Consider the following 21,127-nt stretch of genomic DNA (forward strand, 5'->3'; position numbering starts at 1 on the left):
CACCAGGGCCAGGCAGAAGGGGAATGCCTTTCTCCACTCTGAAAGACACACAAACTCCCATACATACTCTCATTTTACACCACCTTGATCCTGACCCTTGCAGCATCTTCTCAAGAGGAGCCAAGAAAAGAGCCCAGCTCAGCCATAGAGCCACAAGCTCTTGAGGAAGGTGAGAGGTCACAGGTGGGCAAGAAAAAATTGGAATTGCACCATGCTTTACCCGTGAAATATCACTAAAGTCTCGATTTTGCTAAAGTTGCTAGGGTTAAAAATCAATAAGTCTAATGAACTAGAGAGGAAAAGGAAAGGATTGGGGAAAATGGCAGGCAAGAGGAAATGGTAAGGAAGGGGAATTACAGAACAGGAAAAAGGAAAGATGAAAAGGACAGAGAAAAGGAGTAGGAAAGGAGAGGAGAGGGAAGTTACAAAACATGAAAAGGGGAATAGGGAAGAGAAAAAGAAAATTACAGAACAGGAAAAGATGAAAAGGACAAGACAATGGAAATAGAAAGGATAGAATCAGAGTCGAAACAAAAAGAGAGGAAATGAGGGGGAAAGGATAGGAGAGAGAAAAAAAGAAAATGATAAAACATGAAAAGGAAAGGGGAAACAACATGACAGGAAAAAGGAGGAGAGGAAAAGGAAAGTAAAGAGGAAAAGGTCAGATAAAGGAAAGGAAAGAGTAAAATAACAGGACAGGAAAAAGGAGAGGAAAAAGTCACGGCAAAACAAGAAAAGCAAAGGGGAAAATAACACGACAGTAAAAAGGAACAAGAAAAGGAAAGGCAGAAATATTAGAAGGATAAAAAGGAAAGAGGAAAAGGACAGATAACAGCAAAGGGAAAGACAAAAATCAGGGAAAGGGAGCAAGGATGTAAATGACAGGACAGGAAAAAAGAAAAGGCAAGATGACAACGACAGGATAGATAACAGGAGAGGAAAGGGAAAGGACAGTAAAGGAAAGAATGGTGATAAATGTTACTTTCAGTAAAAATGGTATCAAAGGCACAGCCTGTGGAGAAGATAAAAAAATACCGACACTCACAGAATTGGTCAGATGCTGACTTTTATCCGTGCGACTCTGACAAAAAGGACATGCTGCCAGCGTGCTCTTCTGCTATGATCTGTTTACAAGAGCGTCACACAGACAAACTCAGAGTTCATATCTATCACACACAGTGGCACATCCCTGCAGAGACCAAGTCAAACACCACCACACAATGCTCACATGCCCAGAGAAAAGAGGAATAAAAACACATCATGTCTTCACATTTACTCCCGTCACTCTTGAACTTTGGTTAAACGAACACATGAAAGAGAAATCATTTCAGCTGACATTTCTTTATGCAGCGCAACATGCAAGAGACAAACAGAATAAAGAGGGGTTGCACTGTAAAAAAAAAAAATAATCCTGTAAAAAATATGGTACTTTTCTGGCAGCTGGGGTGCCAGAAAAAAAGGTAAAATAACGGAAAATAAGCATCTCGTAAAAATACAGTAATTTTTTAATCAAATAATTTTTCATAAAATCAAATTTTTCTTTAGCTTTTTAATGTTTAATGAATGATCATATTTACTAGTATAAAAACAATAAAATTATCTATAAATAAGGTTAAACACTGCTATATACAAATAATCAGCCTCTTAATTGCAAAGAAAATGTTTTATTTAATAAAAACAGTATAAACAGAATGACAGTTTTAAAACTAGTAATGGTTTTAAAACAATTGCAGCAGTATACATAATATAACAATACAAAAAAAAGTACATAGTTTACTAATAACGAAACAGTCTGCCTTCAAAACCTTACCACTGGTCGACAGATGAATTACAAGGAGTCATAAAAACAAACAATTAAACTAAGCAGGAAAGAGTGAGTGTTTTCAAAGTCTGCGTGACTGATGACAATTTTTGTACATGTGCAAGAGAGACAGTGTGTATGCAAGAGAATGTTATGAGTGAATGGTAGTGCGCAACAAGGGCTAGGCTACGTCTACACTAATCCAGATAGTAGAAAAAGCATATTTTTGTATGTTTTGGCCTTCCTTCCATAAATGATTTTTTTTTTTGTCCTGAGAAAATATAGCTATTTCTGGTCTCTCGTATCATCACTATCAGCTTTTATTACATTTTACAGCATGCGCAGGAAGATGAATTAAGTGTCTTCCAACATCTCAGTGTGAACAAGAAACTTTTGGAAAATGCTAGAACGATTGTGTGGTCTGAGAACATCTTAAAATTATTGTAGACTAATGTAGATGTAGCTAGAGAGAGTGTTTCATTACTGTTTTGATGTATGAAATTAACTGCTGGTTTTGTACCTCTGCCTGAAGTTCAGCATTGCTCCTTGGCCTGCTGGTTACGAGATGTTCAGGCAGTTGTAGGAGGCAAACTCAACTCAACAGCATCACTGGAAGTGGTAATGTGGCTATTACCAATGATTTGGTATTTCCTGTTATTCACAATACACAAGAGAAGGGATTTGTACATTTTTGTGATAAACAAAATGTAAAAAACATAAATTCCAGCAATTATATTATCTTTAAATGGTGCAACTCATCTTTTCACCACACCTTTAAAGGTCCCATGGTATGAACATTTCACTTTATGAGGTTTTTTTTAACATTAATATGAGTTCCCCAAGCCTGCCTATGGTCCCCCAGTGGCTAGAAATGGCGATAGGTGTAAACCAAGCCCTGGGTATCCTGCTCCGCCTTTGAGAAAATGAAAGCTCAGATGGGCCAAGCTGGAATCTTCCCTATATGTCGTCATACGGGGAAAGGTTACCTCCCATTTCTCTGCTTTGCCAGCCCAGAGAATTTGGCCTGCCCATGAGAAAATGAGCTACAACCATAGACAGTAAAAGAAATGGACACAGCGACCCCATTGGATTCAACGGAGAAAAGTGAAGTCAATTAGAAGCACTCACTTCCTGATGGCTGACCGTACTGCGCAGACTCAAACTGAGCTTGACGACGTGAGCAACCTGTCTGTCTTCTAGTAGCTGTGCCAAGAGAAATCTGAATCATTCCCTTCCGAAACTTGCAGAGACGGAGAGTGTGAGTAGGAGGTGTCCATGGGCTAGGTATTCTGATTAATTATTTTGTCATTTTGCCTCCATGTCCCCCCGATTGAGCTTCTCCTCCTGTCCATAGGGTAATTTCTCTACTGTGCGACAGAGAGTCGCGTGGTTATGACGCAATCGTTAGCCTATTTTTACAAAAACTGCTTCTACGGGGCCATAACGTAAGATATAAGGTAATGGAGCCATTTATACATTTTTCGTGTTTCTTTAGAAATAAATAATGGAAAAATGGAGTCTTTAAACGCCTCAGATGTAAAGTTATTCGCTGTCAAAGTGACGCCAAAATGAATGGGAGTCAATGGAATAGGTTATGGTCTGCTAATCATTGGCGGCGCCCGGGGAAGCTTCAGTTTTTTCTGAAAGATTACCCCCTTGGCTACAACAGTGCGCACGCAATATTGGTTTTTCCTGGAGAGACATCATGGCTTGCAAACTAGTGAAGCATGGCAGTTGCTCAGTGTTTGGATGTACAAATGAACACAAGTCTTTTTTAGTTCCTTCATCCGAGCCTCTGAAGAACCAATGGGTTAATTTTATTTTTTATTTTTTATTTTAAGCCAACAACGCAGGCTAGCGTTAGCTACATGATAACTGTAAAAGCATACATAAACAATCCAACTAAAGTACCATATCCAGGCACAATATTTTAAACTAACCATTCGGAGACGTGATGCTGTATCCGCTGAGTTGCAACTTGTTCAGGTGCTTCTCCATCCGGATCAGATTCTGGGTCAAACTGGAAAGCTTGAACCACTGCGTGTTGCGATACATCCACTGTAAACATTAGCGCATGGTACCGTGGCCGCAAACTGGTCAAGGCCACACCCCCACCCTCCACCCTCCACCTTGCCCCGCCTCTCTCCTCCTCATTAGCATTTAAAGCTAAAGACACAGAAATGGCACTAAGGAAAGCTCATTGTGGCTGTAATTCTGCACCAAGGCTGAATTTTGGGAAAGAGACTTCAGATACAGTATTAGGGGACCACTAAGGCCTATAAAAGCATCCAAAAAGCAGCATGTCATAGGACCTTTAATATCAGAAACTCACACAACTTATCTGCAGATAGAGAGACTTTTTGTGACAAACAAAACATAACAAACATAAACTCACCTTTTCACCACACTTTTAATATCAGAAACTCACACAACTTATCTGCAGAGAAGAATTACACATTCATTTACAAATCTACAATAATTTAAAGAAATGTGCATTGAGCCCTATCCCTTTCCGTGCCTGTTTCTCTCTGTGTGTGTTTCAATGAAGACAGCCCCGTTCATTTAGAAGGTGATTAACAGCCCGTTCATTCAGATTCAAAAACATTAAAGGCCTATAAATGTTTCCAAACTTTTTACCGGTACTGTATGTAATGCGTGTGTATATATAATTCATGTGTATTCATGTTTATACGTTGAAAGTTGTTTCCTGTTATTTTACAGTGTGGATATGTACATTTACACTCTATTTCTGTAAGTTTACGGAATTTTCTAAATACAGGAAAAATCGGTTAAATAAAACAGTAAAATTCAGTACGATTACAGATTTTACAGTGTGGGTTGAGTCCTGAATACTTGGTTTTATTATATTTCAATGGCTCTGTCGTTCCTCTCCATCCTTGACCCCTTTTCTTAGCTGCCTCTGTTATCTGAAATAATGTCAGGCCATCCTTACAATCTATTCATCAGTGCAGAAAGAAGCTGCCGCTGACATTGATAAAAAATACCATCTGTGCCTCGCAGGGAGAAGAGACAGAGAGGTACGGCCCTCCTCCTCCTCCTCCTCATTGCTCTTCATCAATGCAATTTAAATTGAAGTGCTCATTGGTAATTAAATTCAAGCTGGGGTTACGGCGGGGGCCGAAGACACGGATTTGACACAAGAGAGAATGCGCAGAGAGGACGCCACACAGAGGGTCAAGGTTCACGAAAGGCAGCCTCAGCCAGCCAGTTCCCATTCATTCATTCCTATGCCACACAAAAGCCTTCTGACATTTAAAGAAATGAATAAAAACAACAGAGAGAGAAAGAAAGAAAGAAAAAAAAATCAATTATTCCAGATTTTTTTCCATCTCCACAAACTGACCTTTTCTATCCAACATCCTCAGCCAGTTGTTTGTTGGACAGACTTCAAAACTGCCAATAGTGTTTAACTCATAGCCGGCCCTATCAAGGGCTCTCATGTCTGAGAGCAGGAAGGAAGGGAAGAGGATAAGTCGATAACGATTTGGGCGATCCAATTTTGTGAAATTGTTTGTCAGCACAAACACGAGGCACATGACTAGCAGCAGGTCAGGGGGATTTGGGTGGCGTGGGCCGGTCCTGACTCCTGGGCCCCCCTCTTCTGGTTAAAGCCAGCTTTACTCATTCATCTGTTCCCCCTCGAAGCGGCCGATGTCGCCTTCTCCTCCCTCCGCTAATCCGGTTACTGCATTCACAGGCAGTACCCTCTCTTTTCATTACAGCAGATCAAAGATTGAAAAGCGATTCCTCAATCTGTCTGAGGATGAGATCCAAATTGGATCGGGCTAAAGTGGATGTGGCAGCAGGGAGAAAATGGGAAAGGAAGATGATGCGACTCATTTTTACCCTTTAAAGCTGATGGCATCAGATAAAGCGAAATTCAGAGTGTGTATGAATAGGCTGGTGGCCAGTTTGTGGGTAAATGCCACACGCCATGATTGACAAGAGGACAACGGCTCACTTCTGGGGTCTGAGGTCACTACCTCGGAGCACTGCGGTTGTTCCGTTGAGTCACATTCTTAAACATCAGTGTACTCCAGAGGTGGTAAAAAAAAAGTGCACTTCGCCTCAAAAGTTTAGGGTCGTTAAGATTTTCTCACCAAGGCCGCATTAATTTGCTCACGAATACAGCAAAGACCATCATTTTATAACAGTGTTACAATTTAAAATAACTGTTCTATACTTTGATAGGTTTTAAAATGTATTTTATTCTTGTGGCGGCAAACAAAATTTTCAGCAGCTTCAGTGTTGCAAGATCCTTCAGAAATCATTTTAATATGCTGATTTGAATCTCAAGTCAATTCTTATCAATGTTTAAAACAGTTGTGCTGTGTAATGTTGTAACATTATAAATGTCTTCACTGTCACTTAATGATCAATTTAATGCATCCTTGCTGAATAAACTACCATTCAAAAGTTTTGGGGTCAGTAAAATCTTTTTTTTAAATAAATGAATAGAGTATAAGCAAAACACATCAAAATAATAACACTTTTTCAACAGGCAAATGTGTGTATGTTGTCATTTAAAGTCACTGTTCAAGCTCTTAAAGGGATAGTTCAACCAAAAATGTCCATTGAAAGTCAATGGGGTCCAGTGTTGTTTTTGATCTCCACTGATGGACAAAAACAGAATTTTGTTTTCTGCACAAAACATAAATGGCCTAAGACAAAACAAATATGCTAAAAATACAATTAAGACAAAAGAGTAAGAAAATAACACTTGCCAGGAAAACCTATTGCATAAACATAGCCGCTAAGTTAAAGGGTTAGTTCACCCAAAAATGAAAATTCTGTCAGTAATTACTTTCGTAAAAAGACTTTCGGTCATCTTCGGAACACAAGATATTTTTGATGAAATCTGAGAGCTGTCTCACTCCTCCATAGGCTTCTATGTAATTGAAACTTGCCGGCCCAGAAAGTTAGTAAAGAAAATGTTTAAAATAGTCCAAGTGACTACAGTGGCACAACCATAAGTTTATCAAGTGACGAGATGCTTTTTGTTTCGCAAAAAACAAACAAAAATAACGACTTTATTCAACTATTCATTTTCTTCTGTGTGGGCCTCTGAGTGAGCTCACGTACCGTAACAGCGCAGCGCTTCTGGGTTGTACGTCAGAACGTAGGCTCACTATTTCAATTACATAGAAGCTTATGGAGGAGTGAGCAAGCTCTCAGATTTAATCAAAAATATCTTAATTTGTGTTCCGAAGATGAACAAAAGTCTTACGGGGTTGGAACAACATGAGGGTGAGTAATTACTGACAGAATTTTCATTTTTGAGTGAACTAACAATTTAAGACTGTCTCGTCAATTCGTTAGGGCTAATCAGTCTTACTTTTCGTAATCAAATTAGACCAATCTACTTTTTTATGTAACTGACTGAAAAGTTATGACCAGTCTTGAAGAATTTTTTTTTGATGAATAACTTGTAAGACCAGCCTAAGCAGTTTTTGCAACCGGCCTGGTCTTACGCTGCACATTACATTGTCCCCTCACTTCCGAAACGCACCTGGATTAACATGCTGACGGCTTCACATTTACAAAACTGGCAGAACTCACTTTCAAAGGCGTCTCTGACCTCCCTAGGTCTTCTCAAATTGACTTGTTCAAGCATAAGAGGCTCTGTCCTTCTGCTGGCCTTCAGTTTACAGGAACACATTAATCTCAGTGCAAATCCATTTCCTTTTCTCTAGCTCCAGGTCTTGCGTGCTGAAGATAGCCCTCTTTATCTGTTCCTCACAAAACACCACTAAAATTACACCCCTCTCCTGGGACTGTGGGGAAATGTGCTCCGCTTAAAGTGCAAAGCGTTTATTTCATCACTGCGCTTCACAGATCAGCTTGGTCTGCCCGCGTCTGGTCGACAGCCAAATGCATCCTTGCATCCACTACTTGGCTTCAAACCCGTTATGGTGCAAAATATTCTGACAAAGAGCAAAGAACTGAAAAGTAATTACTTTGGGTTTAGTGACAGTAATACAACGGCTGTACTCAATCCAAAATGCTCCAAGCTGTGCTAGTTCTGGTCGGGAATGTGATCCGTGTTGAGAAACATTTTGGCAAATGAGATGATCGTCCTACATTCGCTAGGAATACACAGACAGGACAGGAAATAATAATCTTGTGCAACACAGCTTTTAATGAAAAAGATGGTTGGAATTTATTAAATATTATTTTAAATTAATTTCATTCTTATGTAGTTAAAATATCTATTATTTGCATTCACACACTGTCTAAAATTGACAGTATTAAATCCATGTGTTACACTCTGCTGCCATCTAGTGGCATTGATGTGTGGAGAAAAAAAAAACCATTCACAGTGCACAAGCACTCTGAATGTAGTAATACAAATATATGTCAAATAAGTCTTAATTCAACAGATGATTATTTTATGTTTTGATCATTTTCCAATTTTCCGAGAATGATTATGAGCTGCATTTGTCGAACCAAGATCCAGAGTAACAGCAGCAACGAGCATTCGTGCAAATGATAACAACGAAGCATAAAGTACATTGTTTGCTTTGAGTCTCAGTAGCTGTTGAGGATCTTCAGTACGTCCTGACTGAGCGCAGCAGATGAGTGCTGCTGTACCCCAGGAGCTCCAATACTGGTCTCCCAGCAGTCAAAGCCACAAGACTTTAATTCCTCAAAGGTGCTCTGAATCACTGATGCATCGGTCTCTGCAAGCAAAAAGGACGAAAACATACCCATTAACACCAAGACCTAGACAAATTACTCTCCACAAAACAAAAGCTCCATGGAGTTTAAGCTAAATGTGTAAATGTGGAATTCGTGCATCACCGAACCCAATTTCTAAATTGTATTCACTAATATAATATAATATAATATAATATAATATAATATAATATAATATAATATAATATAATATAATATAATATAATATAATATAATATAATATATAAAAAGTTTAGCGTCGTTATATAAAAAAAGAAATCATACATTTATTCAGCAAGGATGCATTAAATTGATCTAACGTGACAGTAAAGACATTAATACTGCTATAAAAGAAATGCTGTTCTTTTGACCTGTCTAATCATAAAAATCCTGAAAACAAATGCATCATGGTTTCCACAGAAATATTAAAGCAGCACAACTGTTTTCAGCATTGATTATAATAATAAAAACTGTTTCTTGAGCACCAATTCATCATATTAGAATGATTTCTGAAGGATCATGCGACACTGAAGACTGGAATAATAATGCTGAAAATTCAGCTTAAATTACATTTAAATATATTCAAAAAGATTAGTTATTTTAAATTGTAAAAATATTTAACACTACTACTGCTTTTACTGTATTTTTATCAAATAAATGCAACCTTTGTGTACAGCGTGCACAATTATATTATATTATATTATATTATATTATATTATATTATATTATATTATATTATATTATATTATAGAGGGAGGATTGGATACTCATTTATCACTTGTTCCAAACCTACTTAGGTTTGTGCAGGAAGCAACAAAGGAATTACTGACAACCTGTTTCAAGGCAGTTCAGAATCGGTTCTTTCTTTTGGGAGACAATGAACAGCTATATAACACACTAGATGAAAGGTAATACCCGAAAAGCATTATGGGGACCTTTAAATAACGCTGAGATGGCAAACAACCTGATTTAAAGGAGCAATAAGACACACAACAGCTGAGAAAGACCAATCATGTCTGCAAATCAAATAAAGAAAAGGACTTTACCTCAGAAGTCTCAATTCAGCCTTAACAAGGCATGCCTAGAAATGACAATGTCACATACTCAAGCTGCTAGGCTAACAACATCACACCATAAATGCCGCCCTGCTTCTTCCTGCATTGTGTCTCCTCTTTATTGTAGGCTGTTTTTGAGGGTTCTAAGATCCTGATTAAAATTCAATGCGTTAGTGGCTTCAGGCATAAACAAAGAGTGTGGCCCTGTCTGACAGCTTCTGCGTCAAGTTGTTAGCTTTGTCAGACAAGAGTGACAAGCAAGATTTACCTCACAAATCGCATTAAACAGTCACGCAGACTGCAGGGTGCCACCCTCATGGAGACTTTTCAAACAATACGCAGCAATCAGACTGATTAACCACAGGAAGCATATAAAAAAATATATACTCTAGGGTTCCATGAAGACATTTCATAAAAAATTCCAAACAGATTTTCTAGTTGTCTAGTTGACTCCTCACTGGCCTTCCCAAAAAGACCACAAGACAGTTGCAGCTCATACAGAACGCAGCTGCCAGGATTCTGAGCAGAACCAGAAAATATGAACATATCACACCAGTCCTCAGGTCTTTACACTGGCTCCCAGTTAGATTTAGGATTGATTTTAAAGTATTATTACTGGTATACAAATCATTCAATGGCCTAGGACCTCAATACATTGCAGATATGCTCACTGAATATAAACCCAACAGATCACTCAGATCATTAGGATCATATCAGCTAGAAATACCAAGGGTTCACTCTAAGCATGGCGAATCTGCTTTTAGCTATTATACTGGAACCAGCTTCCAGAGGAGATCAGATGTGCTCCTACAGTAGTCACATTCAAATCCAGACTCAAAACACATCTGTTTAGCTATGCATTTACTGAATGAGCACTGTGCCGCTGTTCGTCCAACTGTTTGTACTGTACTGTATTTTATTTTATTTTCTAAACTGTTTTAATTATTCTTATTTCTTTTTATTATTTTAATTTCTTCTATGTAAAGCACTTTGAATTGCCATTGTGTATGAAATGTGCTATATAAATAAACTTGCCTTGCCTTGTCTACACAAATGCATTACAAAGCCCGAGCAATATTGGGAATATTGATTTCAGGGGATCTTTAAGCAAGAGTGTTGAACTTTCTTCTCCATCCTATTCTTCAGCAATTTTGACTGAAGGTTTGTTTGAGTAAAACTAATAAGTTACCTAATTATTGTAAGTAACACAATTAGTTACCTTTTTAGGGAGTAACACAATATTTTAATGCATTACTTTTAAAAGTAACTTTCCCCAACACTGAGCCCTAGCAACCACTTATAACATTCTAGCATAAAGGCATTGATTTTTGATGATCAAGAACCAAAATCTTTGTTCTGGTATTCTGGCGTGTATATTGGTACCTGGTCGTAGGAGAGTGATTCCACAGCCTCCTCCTCCTGCCCCCGTCAGTTTGCTGTGCAGCCCCCTGGCCAGAGTGACCCTACACAGTGTGTCCAAAGATGAGTGACCCACACCCATCACATTCAGATGGTGCTGGTTTATATCAATCAGTTCCTGATGACAAATGACACACAGAGAAAAGTCTAAAAAGGATCAATAAAATCCAGCCATCCAGCCATCAGAGCTTTCTTTGAATAGAAATATTGATCATTTCTTTGGTCTTTTGCCACTTTTTATTTAAAGGAAATTTGAGGGAGGACAGGAAATTATGGGCAGAAAACAGAGGCACAGATCGCATCGCTCTTCTGCCCAACACAAATCAATGTGTAATGCGCAACAGCTCTTGTGTAACGTTATACTGGTTGTTCACTACACAACATTTTCTGTTTGATAGAAATTGATACATGACCCTACAGACATCTTGGGTAAAAAAAAAAAAAAGGCAGACATCCACTTTCATTTATGTCATACTATATGATATATGTCTCAGCTAATATTTGGTCACATCTGATACCGCTGACTGGGAATTTTAAGTCTATTCGGACCTACTCTTTTACATGCAAAATTTGAATGATGACACACAAACCCAAGCAACTAATTTTATTAATGTTAGTAATGTTTTGCAAATGTTATGAAAATAACACTTAAAGAAAACCCAAAAAATAAATCTAAAATACTGTAACATTAAAAAGTTTTTTAAATAAAGAAATACGTTTATTTAGCAAGGATGCATTAAACTGAACAAAAGTGACCTTTGACTCAAAAGTGAGTTCTTTTGACCTTTCTATTCATCAAAGAATACTAAATAAAATCTGGTTTTCCACAAAAAATATTACACACCACAACTGGTTTCAGCACTTATAATGCGAAATGTTTTTGAGCACCAAATCATAAAAAAAAACTTACCAATCCCAAAAGTTTTAAATGTATTAAATAGCAAAAGCAACTGCTGATTCCATGAAAGAAGAATATGGCAAAAACTGAAAAAAAGTGCCTGGCACAAATAATAATATATATCTTGTTTATAAAGAAAAAGCTGTGTGATTGTACCTCCAGTATGTTGTAGTGCTCAGCTGAAGGTCCGTGTGTGGCCATCTCTGTGAGAGTCTGTTCACAGGTGCAGGACACGGCGCTGACGGACTCCAGAACTGGCTTCATTATGGAGGAAAACTGCAAAACAACAAAAGGACAGATAAGAGGGAACAACATTATTCATCAAGAAAAATCAGCTTAAGCTTGTCACAGTAAAAGATAATTATAATTGTCAACCCTTAAGTCAAGCAGAATATCACCATACAACTGCAAATCAAGCTCTTGCCTTTTGGAAATAACAGTCCAATGTACAGTCAAACCCAAAAAAATTCAGACACCTTCAACATTTCTCACATTATCACTGTTTATTCGCTATAGTTTAGAAAATGGTAATACAATATGACAAGAACTCAGAGTTATCAAATCAGTTGGTATTTCACTGGTTTTGGCCATCAGAAGGATGGACTGTCTCACAAATTAATTGGGTTGAATAGCCGTCAGCTGTTAAATTAAAGTACACAATTAGATAATAGCTATTTAGGTCAACCAATTACCAAGCAATGTTTAATTTTGTTCAGTCTGTGGTGTAAAAAGGTCGCATTAGCAATTAAAGCAAAAAATAAAAGCAAACCATGGTCAGATCAAAGTGTCTGAATAATGTTTGGTCCCAAATTTGTATACATTTTACTGCTAGTCCACTGTATGAAGAATTTTTTTATTTACTTTATTTTGCTATCCTCGCTTACATAAATGAACTATAGTGTCCTGCAGCCACTAGTGTCTGAATAATTTTTGGTTTGACTGTACTTGTACTATGTCGTTGACATTCTCTGATAACTGATGAATTCGCGATTAGTTTACCAATGAAATCGGCTGCAGGTTGGGGTTTGCATTTAACTGGTTTGGGATTAAAAATATCATGCACTTTTGCCAGCTGTCATTAAATTGGCAGATGAAGATTAATAATAGTGTATGTATGCCACCTAGTAGGCTGGAGTGTGAAGTACTGGCTGGCGCACAAAAAAAATCAATGGCATCTGCTCTTAGGTGCTTTACTAAGTGTGAAGTTGAAGCATGATGTACTGCCATTGTGCTGAATTCAATAAATCAGATATTCAACTGATCGAATGAGGAATCCATTTTAAGTGAGGCAGGAACATTAGCAGAAGCATTCACCTCTCATGCTGCCATCTTGGCCCAACAACCAGATATTCTATAAACTATCTCCTTTTGTGTTCTGCAGAAGAAAGTAAGTCATGCGGTTTGGAATAACATGAGGGTGGGTGAAGATGAATCATTTTTGGGTCAACCATACCTTTAAAACAAATTCTAAAAGAGGGTGGAAATGGCTGAGTAAAAATAAATTGTGCCTGTTCACGGCTTATTCCTTCGACTAATAATGCCACAAAAGTGTAGAATATGACCCCTTTCAAGTCTGTCCTGACTCTTTACTCTTTTCCACCCCAATAATCCCGGAATTCCACTTGGCCAATCGGGATGTGCCAGCAGTGAGGCTACCTGCTGCCGTTGTCAGGGTAACAGAGCACAGGAGCGTTGGCAGAGTGTTTCATTTGGAGCTCTTCTAAAAGGCACTCAGCACTGGGCCCCTGGAGTGTTCCTCCCTCACACAACATCGGCCATTATGCTAATTGAAGGGCACAGGAATAAAAATATGGAAGAGGGTGGGGGGAGCCATTTACTACCTTGTTAATTTTGTCCTTCACTCCAGAAACAAGCACTTTGGTGCTACGTGGTACTTTGGTGTTAGTGAGAAGGATCCTCAGAATGGGGACCCTGGGGATAAAATGAACCCAATGACACACTTAGAAAATTATGCTGGTTCTGTAATTTCACTGAAATAACTTTTTATAAACACTGCCTGCACCTGGACAAAAAAAAGTTGCTTTTTGGAGTTGAAAAGGCTAATACTTGTATATGTATATGTACAAAAGTCTTTGGGATGTGCTGGAGTAGACTTTACAGAGTGCTCGAATATTGCATTGTCAATACAAGATCTTGACTCAAAAATGATGCACCTCTTGATGGAAATATCACCACAACATTTATTTCCATCAAGAGGTGCATACATTTTTGGTCAAGATCTTGTATTGACAGAGTCCAGCACTCTGTAAAGTCTCCTCCAGCACATCCCAAAAGACTCAGAGGTGCCAATTCATGTGTGAAAATGATTCATGCTCCCTCCCAACCATTTCACAATTTGAGCCTGATGAATCTTGACATTGTTACCCTGGAATATGGCCATGATGCATCTTCCCACATGGTTGTTTAAGAAATGAAAACTACACACTTCATCAATCAGGGTAAACAAATTGTTGCCAAACATATAACATGCTAGAATCACAATAATAACTGCAATAATGATCCAGTCATAGACTCTCAAGTATTTGCCTATTTAAATCTAAACAGCGACTTTCTTTTGCCAGGCAGTGTACTTTACTGATAAATTGGAAGAGTAACTTAAAAAATATATTGTGAAAATAGTTTTTGCAGAGTAAAATTTTACCAGCTTAGTGGAGTTATATTCCCAGCATGGTATCTTAAAAAGCCACCTGTTATAGAAAGCATAAAGTGATGTATTACAAAAAAAGATACATCTAATGAAGAAGCTTCTTGAACGCATAGGATGGCAGTCATACCCCATGTGCCCACAGCATTATCCACCCCTGAAGGGTTACCATGGATGATCTTCTCGCCCATGAACGCCCACCTGTTAATCAGCTCCATCTCATCTTTACACCATCTACAACACAAACAGAACATTTTTAGTTAACAGGTACACAACAATTATTGCTGATAATGGCCTTTAAAACAAATAAAAGGGCTATATATATATATAACAATGTTTTTTTTAAGGAATTAATACTTTTATTCAGCAAGGATGCATTAAATTGATCAAAATTGTCAGTAAAGACATTTAAAATGGTACAAAAGTTTCCACAGAAATATTAAGCAGCACAACTAATGGCTGTTGAAAATTCAGATTTTCCATCACAAGAATAAATTGCATTTAAAAAAATATATTACAGTTAATATTAAAAATAGGAAGAGGACAGGAAAAATTATGGGGGTGATCATCTGCATAAGCACTGCAGCTAAATGTGAATGAGCATGACCAGAAGAGCAATTCTAAATTTGACCCCTTTTTATACTTTTATCCTGTATTTCGAACCACACATTTTCAAAAACCTGGATGGATTTTTGAGAGGACAGAGGAAGGACAATGTCTTCAAAAGTTAATATCTCTGCTCCTTGGTTGCTTAATTCATCATTTGATTTTAGATGATCAGATGTATCTATTAAAAGGGTGGTGTAGCCTTATCACTAACAATCTGGATTGGTAACCAAAAGGTTGCAGGTTGTTTAAGGGGGAGTCTCCCTGTAAAAAAGTAAATGAAACAATCCTTACCTACATTATCTACATATAAAAGCCCCATAATCCATTGTAATGAAGTGTTACCTGGCTGACTCCTGCTGTGGCGTAAGAGGAGACGATATGGTGCCTCTGGCAGACAGCAGAGCGGCAGACAGACAAACATTATAGGCGGCACTGGAGCCTAAACCAGCTCCTGTGGGCAACTCTGACCACACAGACACAGTGATACTGGCCAGAGCTCTAAAAAAAAAAAAAAAAAACAGCAGCAAATATCAAAAGCCCAAATTACAACAATGTTCATATGAAGTTTTCAAATACATGCAGATTTAAAGTGCCCCTATTTTGCTATTTTGTTTTGGAGGTCTCCCACAATAGGTTTACATGCATCCAAGGTCAGAAAAACACTTTAATTTCATCATAATATACAATTGTAGCTTCACCTCTTTTTTCACAGTGTCTGAAATTGATCAAGGATTCAGTTTCTCTGAGCTTACTCTGCTCTGATTGGTCAGATGGCCTAGTCTGTTGTGATTGGTCCACCGCTTACAGTGCGAGTCAGAAACAAAATGACCATTACCATAACTGAATTTCAGCTTAGGAGGCTTGCTCAGCACTTTTTCAGCATGGCGTCGGTTTTACCATTCTGGATGTGCTTTCGCAGCAGAGAAAAGAGTGTTTTCTCATCATGTCGATAACACGAACCAAACTCTTCCAGGCCTCAGCTACAACTACAGTGTTTGAGGGCGGGTTCAAGTTGATATTGTTCGCAGGCAGCCAATGAAGACCATAGTTGAGTATTAGAATCAGAATCAGATTTATTCGCAATTTTTTTACAAACCTATACTGTATATAGGCAGTTCAGAATCTGTTCTTTCTTTCGAGAGACAATAACTACATTTGTCTTGCACTTTGATCTTTGAAACTTTGCAGACCTTTACATCCACAAACAGCTATAGCCTATTACACGTTACATGAAAGGTAATATCTGAAAAAGCATAATAGGGCACTTTAATAAACGATGCAGTTGAACAGTGTTCTTACTCAGCAAAAACAGTCAGGTACATGTAGAGGAAAGCCAACACTGCCATGCTTCTTGTGTCTGTGGAATCATCTAAAATGCCTGTGAATTCACGTAGTCTCTTCAAAAGATCTGCGTCAAGTTCCTTCAGGTCACCCTGTTCTGCTGAAACAATGAACAGTCAAAGAAACACAGGGATGACTGCTTTCTGACACTGCATTATTACAACTTCAATGAATATACAAGGGTAAATAATGACAGAGTTTTCATTTTTGGGTGAACTATTCTTTTAATAAAAACAAAACAAATATCTATCTTCTCTCACCTTTACACCCAGCCAGAAGAGGCTGCAGTGCTGTTATTTCCCAGGCCAAAAAAGTGTCAATATTGGGGAGGTTAATGCGCACTTCACCGGATGCTGTGGACTGCAGCCGCAGGTATGTGCGCAAATTCAAACTCACAGCCAAAGCAACCTGTTTAAGATCGATAAAGAACAGAAGAGGGACTTTAAAGGGAAAGTGAAACTTTTTTTTTTTTACTTTTTTTTGTCATCACTGACTCACCCTCATGTTGTTCCAAACCTGAATGAGTTTCTTTCTTCTGCTAAACACAAAGAAGGTATTTTGAGTAATTTTGGTAACCATACAGTTGATGGTAGCCATTGACTTCCATAGTAGGAAAAAAAAAATACTATGGAAGTCAATGGCTACCGTTAACCGTCAACATTCTTCAAAATATCTTCTTTTGTGTTCAACAGAGGAAAGAAACTCACACAGGTTCGGAACAACTTGAGTTGTGTAAGTAAGTGAGTAAGTTAAGTAAGTAACTTGAGTAAGTGATGACAAATTTTACATTTTTATGTGAACTATCCCCTTTAATTTCAGTTTTCCAAAAGTACATTGGACATCATTAACCTGAATAATCTCAATCACCTCATCTTTGACTATGAACATTATTAACCCTAAAAACACTGAAACAGTTGTCATTAAATAATAAGCAATTAAATAATACCTTCTAAATTAATATAAAAAAAAACGTGGCAGTAGCTGATACTCTCTACATAACATTAAATGGTACAGCTTGCTAGAAATCAGTTATTGCCAAATGACACCTTAGCACTTTGTGGAAAAATGTCAAACTTAATAAATTTTCAAGTTAGCATTTGATCTATAACACCAGCATTGTATGTTGTATTTTCTAGTGATAAAACACAATTTTTGTATCAAAATGGAATAACTATAAATATTAAACCTATATACTACATACAAATTTAAAATTATTCACACAAATGGAACCCAAACACAATAAATCACCAAGACAACTGAAAATGATTTTCAGGCCAATCAATTTTTTTTTTTTTTTTTATCCTAAACGAAATATCCTTCAAAACTATGTTTTTTCTAAAACACTTTAATGAAGGAAAAGCGCAAACTCATCAATTAAAAGACGTCAATGTTGGGGTCTCTGATGATTTAAACACCCACCTTTCCGTGCACGACAGAATGCTCACCGTGGAGAATTACTTTCCCTGGTGCTGAAACCAAGAACTCTCTTGTTTGCATCCTGAATATTAGAGCTTGGTCAAACTTCTGAATTTGCAAGATATTTCCCAGAAAATGTATCAGTATATGTTGACCAAAGCAATAAAACCTTGCTAAAATCTCATTTTTGTGGTCATCCACCGAGCTTAATTCAGCGCACTATTCTTGTAGCAGATACAAATAACAGTTTAGCTAAATAACCGAGAAATCCTGAAGTAAAGCGTCATACACAGTAACGCATCGCTTCGGCTTGTCCATTGCCACACACGTGAACCGTCGCTGTAGTCTGACCCAATCAGGATTGAGCTCTCACATCGCTGACTCTAAACCCGCCTATCAGGATGAAGCTCTCATAGTCACCAACTCTCAAAACACCAATCGCAATTCGCACCACCTCGTGTCATAGGTTGCGTGATAGGACACCCGTCTACGGGCAGCAGAAGCTGTCAAAACGTCAACAGTAAACACAGAAGCGCGTTTGGAAATGTTTTAGCGTTTACGATGTTTTCTTTTGTGACCAGGTCCACGGGTCTTCACCGTGCCCTTCGTTTAGGGACATGTATAAGCATAAAGCAGATGCAGGCTGTGTGTGCGGATAAAAAAAGGTAAAAGGAGGACTGTTGTAGCTTTGAAGCCCATATCCCATGTGTTTCAGGCTAATGTAGCCAATGAACTACAAGTGTATCAGCTTAGATACTTTGAATGTTACTAAAGTTGTCTTACTTTTCCAAGGTATGCCAGCACATCTGAAGAAAACAGAAGAATTCCCAAGATATACACAAAAACTGGAGATAAAGGTTATTTCATTTTATACTATATATATATATATGCTTATTTGTGCTGGCAGCCTATATATTGGGATTTTGAAATGATTAACATTATATATTTACAAAAAAATTGGAAGTTATGTTACTGGGTTACTAGAGTTGCATGTCAAACTGATAGTGTTAGGTTTGTGTAAGCATTGTCTTGTTTTCAATGTCTCACCTCATTAGGTTTTTCCAGTACCTTCACAGGTGAGAGGAGACCAAAGGAGGATCATATATTTGATGCTTTGGGAACAACAGATGAATTATCATCAGCAATTGGGTAATGTAGCATAATGTCAGGGTCAAATGACTCTAAAAATGCTTTCCAACAATAAAACGTCTGATTCCCCTTTTCAGGTTAGCAAGAGAATTTTGCATTGACAGTGGACATTCATTCACAGATCAGCTGGACAAGGTCTGTTTCTCTCTGATGTTTGATGAGAAGCAATGAATGATTTTATCTACAGTGGACCTGAAATTATTTGGACACTCAAGCCATTCTTTAAATGCATGAGTTTTAGTGTTTTATATACAAAAAGCCATTTGCACAGATTTTGTAGGCCTTTCCACATAATTAATTCCACTTCTCTGAGTCATTTTTGCACCTGGCATCAAGTTGATTTCAGTCAGTTGACCTCAGATTTGAAATGTTTTCAAAGAAATGGCTCATGGTTTACATTTTTGCATGGTATAAGTGTCCTCATACTTCTCTTGTCTGTACAGATCCAGTGTGTACTACAGGACGTAGGATCAAACATTGCCACTCCACGGTCATCAGCTAGAGACAGTCACATCCGTAAGCTCTAAGCAGAATCAAAGGACGTTTTCAATATACAAATGCATTCAAATATTTAACTGCATAGATTAGCAGTAAAATATGAGCCTCATTCTGATGTTCCTGTTCCAAACAGAGAAGACAAAGTTCAGCTCTCAAACTGTGACTGAGCTGGAGAGGTGGATTGATTCGTTGACAGAGGAGCTGCCTCCACTCACCAACTTCATACTTCCTGTATGTTCCAGAAATATGTATGCTTCATAATCTTAAATTGAATGGCAATTAGATCCTAGATGGGAAATTCCATTTGTTGCAAAAGTCACCATGAAATCAAAATTGACAATTTATATTTGTATGTAATTCAAAAGTGCCCTCCTAATCTATAATCAAAATGACTTCCCGTCCCTCATGCAACATCTCTTCTCTTCTCTGATGACGTTTACTGACGTGAGGCCAGGACAACCTGTCAATCACAAGAGATCATAGCAGTAGCAAACTATAATGATCCAATCAATTCCCGATGGACAAAATCGAGTGTTCAAGAAGCCGTTTCACTCGGATATACGTCACAATAGGGAAGAAAAGACTATCGCAGCCTCTGTTTTATACCGACTTTAATGACATGTTGATGACAATTAATATTGTAAGTAAAGTGATTACTGAAGGAATGCCATTTAATCTCATACTTGATTTGCAGTCAGGAGGGAAAAGCAGCGCAGCTTTACATGTGGCCAGAGGAGTGTGTCGACGGGCTGAACGCTGGTCAGTCTGACATACACGTGCACACAAACAATATTCTCAGTTCCACTTGTGTTACCTTACCTTATCAAATGTTTTCTATTACAGTGTTGCCCCTATTGTCCGTTCGGGTGAGACAGATCCTGAAGTTGCCAGATATCTGAACAGGTATGAACTTATTTTATTATTCTTGTCATTAGAATCTATTAATTTTATTGTGATTTAAGTCATATCAGTGAAGACTTTTTGCTTCTACAGATTGAGTGACTACTTGTTCACGGTGGCTAGATATGCTGCAATGAAAGAGGGCAATGCAGAAACAATCTACAAAAGACCTGAATAGAGGAGGAAGAAAACATCTCAGTGTCTCATCTAAAATTTCAACCATGTTCCTCTTGTCTCATTTATTTATATATATATATATATATATATATTATGTATATGTATGTATGTATGTATGTGAATACAAAAACATTGATCTGGCATTTTGTCCCAGAGTTTACTGTATAATGTTTTTTAGAAGCCTAACAATAAACTCTGCAATCATAAACAAAACTCAATCAAAACTCTGCAATCATGTTCTGATGTAGTTTGTACTATTGTCATGATCCCATAGTTCACCATTTAAAATGGTCATTTTTATATCTGTATGGATTACTTAAACCACTGTGGTAAAATCGCCATTTGTACCCTGAAAATGATGTTGATTTTATGATATAAATACATCAAAATTGAATATGAATCAGCCTTGCATTTTACTAAATTTTTCATGCATATACAATAGCTTTCAAAAGTTTAAGGTCAGTAAGATTTTTTAAAATGTTTTTGAAAGGAGTCTCAAAAAT

The 21,127-nt window shown here is 37.7% G+C and overlaps 2 protein-coding genes across 3 annotated transcripts; one reads left to right on the forward strand and one right to left on the reverse strand.

The window, feature by feature from the left end:
• Positions 1 to 7,941: 7,941 nt before the first annotated feature.
• On the reverse strand, positions 7,942 to 18,285 carry mvk (mevalonate kinase). Of its 2 annotated transcripts, none has more exons than XM_084413309.1 (10): positions 17,904 to 18,285; positions 16,745 to 16,892; positions 16,443 to 16,581; positions 15,486 to 15,641; positions 14,665 to 14,768; positions 14,532 to 14,577; positions 13,711 to 13,801; positions 12,026 to 12,145; positions 10,936 to 11,089; positions 7,942 to 8,502 (listed from the first exon to the last, which is right to left on the reverse strand). In XM_084413309.1, exons 1-10 carry the CDS (start codon positions 17,979 to 17,981, stop codon positions 8,351 to 8,353), a joined length of 1,188 nt encoding a protein of 395 aa, XP_084269435.1. In that variant the 5' UTR covers positions 17,982 to 18,285; the 3' UTR covers positions 7,942 to 8,350. The 2 variants fall into 2 exon arrangements, with proteins under 2 accessions (XP_084269435.1, XP_084269434.1); XM_084413308.1 differs by having other exon boundaries at positions 16,443 to 16,584; positions 17,904 to 18,243.
• A 95-nt stretch (positions 18,286 to 18,380) lies between these two features.
• Positions 18,381 to 20,995, forward strand: mmab (metabolism of cobalamin associated B). The gene is made up of 9 exons (XM_084413310.1): positions 18,381 to 18,565; positions 18,693 to 18,757; positions 18,956 to 19,049; positions 19,127 to 19,184; positions 19,493 to 19,565; positions 19,681 to 19,778; positions 20,242 to 20,306; positions 20,391 to 20,450; positions 20,541 to 20,995. The coding sequence occupies exons 1-9, from the start codon at positions 18,462 to 18,464 to the stop codon at positions 20,623 to 20,625; spliced, it is 702 nt and encodes a 233-aa protein (XP_084269436.1). The 5' UTR covers positions 18,381 to 18,461; the 3' UTR covers positions 20,626 to 20,995.
• Positions 20,996 to 21,127: the final 132 nt, after the last annotated feature.

Source organism: Rutilus rutilus (assembly GCF_951802725.1).
Source record: "Rutilus rutilus genome assembly, chromosome: 7".
Lineage (NCBI taxonomy): Eukaryota > Metazoa > Chordata > Actinopteri > Cypriniformes > Leuciscidae > Rutilus > Rutilus rutilus.

Coding starts and splice junctions, on each gene's coding strand:
- mvk (XM_084413308.1), bottom strand. CDS start 17,981: ATGCAAACAAGAGAGTTCTTGGTTTCAGCACCAGGGAAAGTAATTCTC. Junction 16,585..16,744: donor TCTTCTGGCTGGGTGTAAAG/GTGAGAGAAGAT, acceptor TCATTGTTTCAG/CAGAACAGGGTGACCTGAAG. Junction 14,578..14,664: donor TAATGCTGTGGGCACATGGG/GTATGACTGCCA, acceptor TTTCTATAACAG/GTGGCTTTTTAAGATACCAT.
- mmab (XM_084413310.1), top strand. CDS start 18,462: ATGTTTTCTTTTGTGACCAGGTCCACGGGTCTTCACCGTGCCCTTCGT. Junction 19,050..19,126: donor GAATTATCATCAGCAATTGG/GTAATGTAGCAT, acceptor TCCCCTTTTCAG/GTTAGCAAGAGAATTTTGCA. Junction 20,307..20,390: donor TGTCGACGGGCTGAACGCTG/GTCAGTCTGACA, acceptor TTTCTATTACAG/TGTTGCCCCTATTGTCCGTT.